The following is a 3531-nucleotide window of genomic DNA, read 5'->3' as shown; positions in this document are numbered from 1 at the left end:
TACTACGTACTGCTGCCAATGCCTTGGCCTGGAGCCTCAGCCTCAGCTTCGGCGCTGACGCCGCACAGTAATAATTTCTCGCTAATGGTGTCCTAAATTGTCAAGAAATATGGAACCATTTGAATGTGCCGTCGCCTACGCACACACACACACACACACACATGCACATACATACAAGTCATAAGTGTGTGTTGCTGAGTGCGGCTTTTAGTTCGTTTGTGTTTTTGACTTCCGGTTAGCCAGTTGACTAGAAATGCCTTTTGTTTTGTATTTTTGGCTCTGCTTTTGTTGTTGGCAGCGCAGTCACGCCTCAACTGAAGGGGCGTGTGCTCATGTTTTTGACAACTAAAAGTGCGAAATGTGTGTGTGGTGCAACAGTAAACATTAAGTCGACTTTTGAAGTTGCAGCTTAAAATATAATTTCGCAATTTAAAGTTGGCAACAAACTTAAGTTCGGCCACACTTGTTGCAATTGCCGAAGAAACGAAACGAAACGAGACGAAAGCAAAGCAAAGGGAGACAAATCTTACAGTCTGTCTTATTTGTTATGCTACGTCACGCTTGGGGCATCATTCACTTGTCCACAAGAACTCTCATTGTTAGCGCAGCTTTGTCTCACAGCTTTGCTTTGCTTTGTTGAAGATGCTAGAGCATGAAAAGAAAAGCGAATCAGCTTTAACAAAAGATTATGCACAATATAACGGAAACGAGACGTAAGTAACATATATAAATTTAATATTTGCTGCAAATTATTTGCTAAATTCACAAACAGACGCAGCAGCAGCATCAGCAGACAAAATCTGCTACTTATAAATTATGTTTATTTATTTATTTATTATATTATATTTGCCCAAGCAGCTGCTGCGCGCTCTCTGCGCAATTTACTGTCAACGACTGTCGACGTCGTCGTCGTCTGCTCCCGGCATAACAATACTTACATATACTTTCATTCCGCTTTCTTTGCTTTCTCATAAATCTGTGAAGCGCAATACGCATTACGTATACGCAGCGTAGAAGCAAAAAATATGAAACAAAAACGCGTTGAGCAAATGTCGTTGACAGCGTCCGAAACGAGATATTTAGACAAGGGTAGCCTACAAATTGGCCCAAGCTGACAAAATTTCTTGTTGTCCCATCCACAAAACGTTTATGCAGCATTTGCTGCTAATAATGCTATCGATTTGACAAATCTATTATGCCCAAGTTAAATTCAATAGCTGCCCAGGCTAGGGCAAGCTTATCAACACCACATGCGTTTCGCTTAAGCAGCAATGCGACCGCTAACTTTGTATTTCAGTCATGGAATGAATTATTAACTTACTGCTAAGCGCTCACGCTCGTTGATGATCGCGTGGGCACTGCTCGTATATTTGATTCGTCCTCGACTTTCTGCGCTCTCAGCAATGCAGTCAGAGCTTGTGAGCAGCTGCCTTTGCTTAGAGAGTGAGTGGCTGTCGTTGCTGGGAGAGAGCAAATATTAAGACTAGAGTGTGTCTGGCTCTAATCCCAATCCCACATTATTATGAATTATTTAATTTTCAATATGAGTTCATGACAAGCTTTGATTGACTTTACTTTAAATAGCTGCTGAATTTATTTAAAAATAACTTCACTCTTCACTAAAGCGCAGGCTAGTAAAGTGTCGCTAAGCCACGTTACTTGCTCAAGTAAAATAAAGCAAAATGGAAATAAAGATAAGCTAGAGACTGCCACTGGGAATAGTCGCTGCTGCTGCTGCAGTTGACGGCATTTAAAGTATATGCATCTATATATATTAGAGTGCGAGCTTTGCTGCAGTTGTAGCTCATTTTTCTGAAAATTGCACAAAAATAAATATGAATTGGCTGTCGTTCTAAGGCCACAAGAGTGTCTTTAGCGCAATGCTCGAGGGCGCAATTGGAAGTTGAGGGCGAGAGCAGGCGAGATTTGCATGCGAAATTGGATAATGCCAGGACAAATGGCTAAATGGCAAGCATGGCATGTTAATTGGCAGCACAAGACAATGACGGGACTCGAGACAATGACAGCATAGATTAATTAAAGTTGCAATGCCGGCAGCAGCAACAGCAACAACAACAACAAGATTTGATATAGTTAAGTGCACATGCAATGCAATCAGAAATTAATTGTGCCAATAATTGCTTTATAAATAAATCCAAGCCGCACTGCAGGTGCATATGCCTGCGTGTGCGTGTGTGTGCGTATGCGTGTGCGTGTGCTTAAGCAATTTGTATATTTCCATACGATTGCTTAGCTAATCAGTCAGACAGCGGCAAGTTGATTTAAAGCCACAAACAGCCAACGGCGCGTATGATTGATTTACGCTTAAGAGAGTAAGAGCGGCACGCTGCCTTGGGCGTATTTTACTGTTTGCATAATTCAATAATTGATTTGTATTACGACTCTGGCTCAATAAACCTGCACTGGCAACTGCTCAAAGTCCTCACAGCACGACCAAATCATACAAACTACAAATAAAAAAGTCCTTAATTAATTAGTGAGCTCAGCAAGTGAGTGAGGTGAGGTGAGTGCAACTTACGCGTGCCAGAGACTAACAAAAATATTAACAGCAGCCAGAGATAGCGTTTGGAATATTGACAATTGCATTTGACGCTGCACTGGCGAAGCTGCAACATGTGGCATGCCGCATATTGTGGCATATACTGCTGCTGCAGCGTTTCCAAACCACGCTTTGTTTTTAGATTATAGTCTCGCATACGCAGCCACTGCTCCTTATCCTCCAGCACATTCTCCAGCGTTATGTGCACCCGCACGCTCTCCCACGTGCCGCCGCTTGCCTCATTTGTGGCACTCAGCACTCGGTGCCGCACCGTCAGGCAGCAAGCAGCCAGACCACTTGCAGCCGGCTGCATCACAAGCACCACCTCAGCGGTATCGAAGGCAGCCACTTCACCGCTCTCCGGCAGCAGCTGGTAAATGCTCTCGTTGCTGTTCTCAATGCCATAGCTGATGGGCCGATTGCTCAGATTGAGCAGACTGAACAGACGCTTCTGTGGCTGCGGAAAGGGCGCCTGGAATTTGATGTGCGTTGGCGTTACTATCAGCAGATTGCAGCGCGCCATGCTAAGCAGTCAAGAATTTTTAACAGCACAAATAATTTGTCAACACAAAACAAACAAATAGACAAAAAGTATAGAAATAAATTCGCCTGCTTACGTTGCTCACAGTGAATCCTTTATTGTTGAAATCAGGCATATATATTATATATATAGTGAACATATCTGCGAAATTGACTACGCTGCCACTTTGTTAGACTTCGCATTAAATAAAATTATTTGAAAAGTTTTTGCTCATTAGGTCCCATTAACCCGAACCGCAATATCTTAAAAGTTTTCTATTCATTATAATAATGCAAGTTGCTCAGCTTTCAGCGCTCGTAGGCATAGGGATAATGTAGTCTAAAAATGCCAATTAATTTTTAAAAAAATGTTGAATTTAAGGACAGCCTAATATAAATAATTATAATTATTATAAAATACAGTTTCACTTTACTGAGTAAGTAACTTAAAG

General features: G+C 41.9%; 1 protein-coding gene across 1 annotated transcript; it reads right to left on the bottom strand.

Annotated features, from left to right (window-relative positions):
* Positions 1-1895: 1895 nt before the first annotated feature.
* LOC108602849 (CG42658) lies at positions 1896-3160 on the bottom strand. The gene is made up of 2 exons (XM_017991122.1): positions 2540-3160; positions 1896-2468 (listed from the first exon to the last, which is right to left on the bottom strand). The coding sequence occupies exons 1-2, from the start codon at positions 3081-3083 to the stop codon at positions 2410-2412; spliced, it is 603 nt and encodes a 200-aa protein (XP_017846611.1). The 5' UTR covers positions 3084-3160; the 3' UTR covers positions 1896-2409.
* Between the last annotated feature and the right edge of the window lie 371 nt (positions 3161-3531).

This window comes from Drosophila busckii, chromosome 2L (assembly GCF_011750605.1).
Source record: "Drosophila busckii strain San Diego stock center, stock number 13000-0081.31 chromosome 2L, ASM1175060v1, whole genome shotgun sequence".
NCBI lineage: Eukaryota > Metazoa > Arthropoda > Insecta > Diptera > Drosophilidae > Drosophila > Drosophila busckii.
This window is presented reverse-complemented; position numbering and strand designations above follow the sequence as displayed.

Coding starts and splice junctions, on each gene's coding strand:
- LOC108602849 (XM_017991122.1), bottom strand. CDS start 3,083: ATGGCGCGCTGCAATCTGCTGATAGTAACGCCAACGCACATCAAATTC. Junction 2,469..2,539: donor TTTGTTAGTCTCTGGCACGC/GTAAGTTGCACT, acceptor TTTTATTTGTAG/TTTGTATGATTTGGTCGTGC.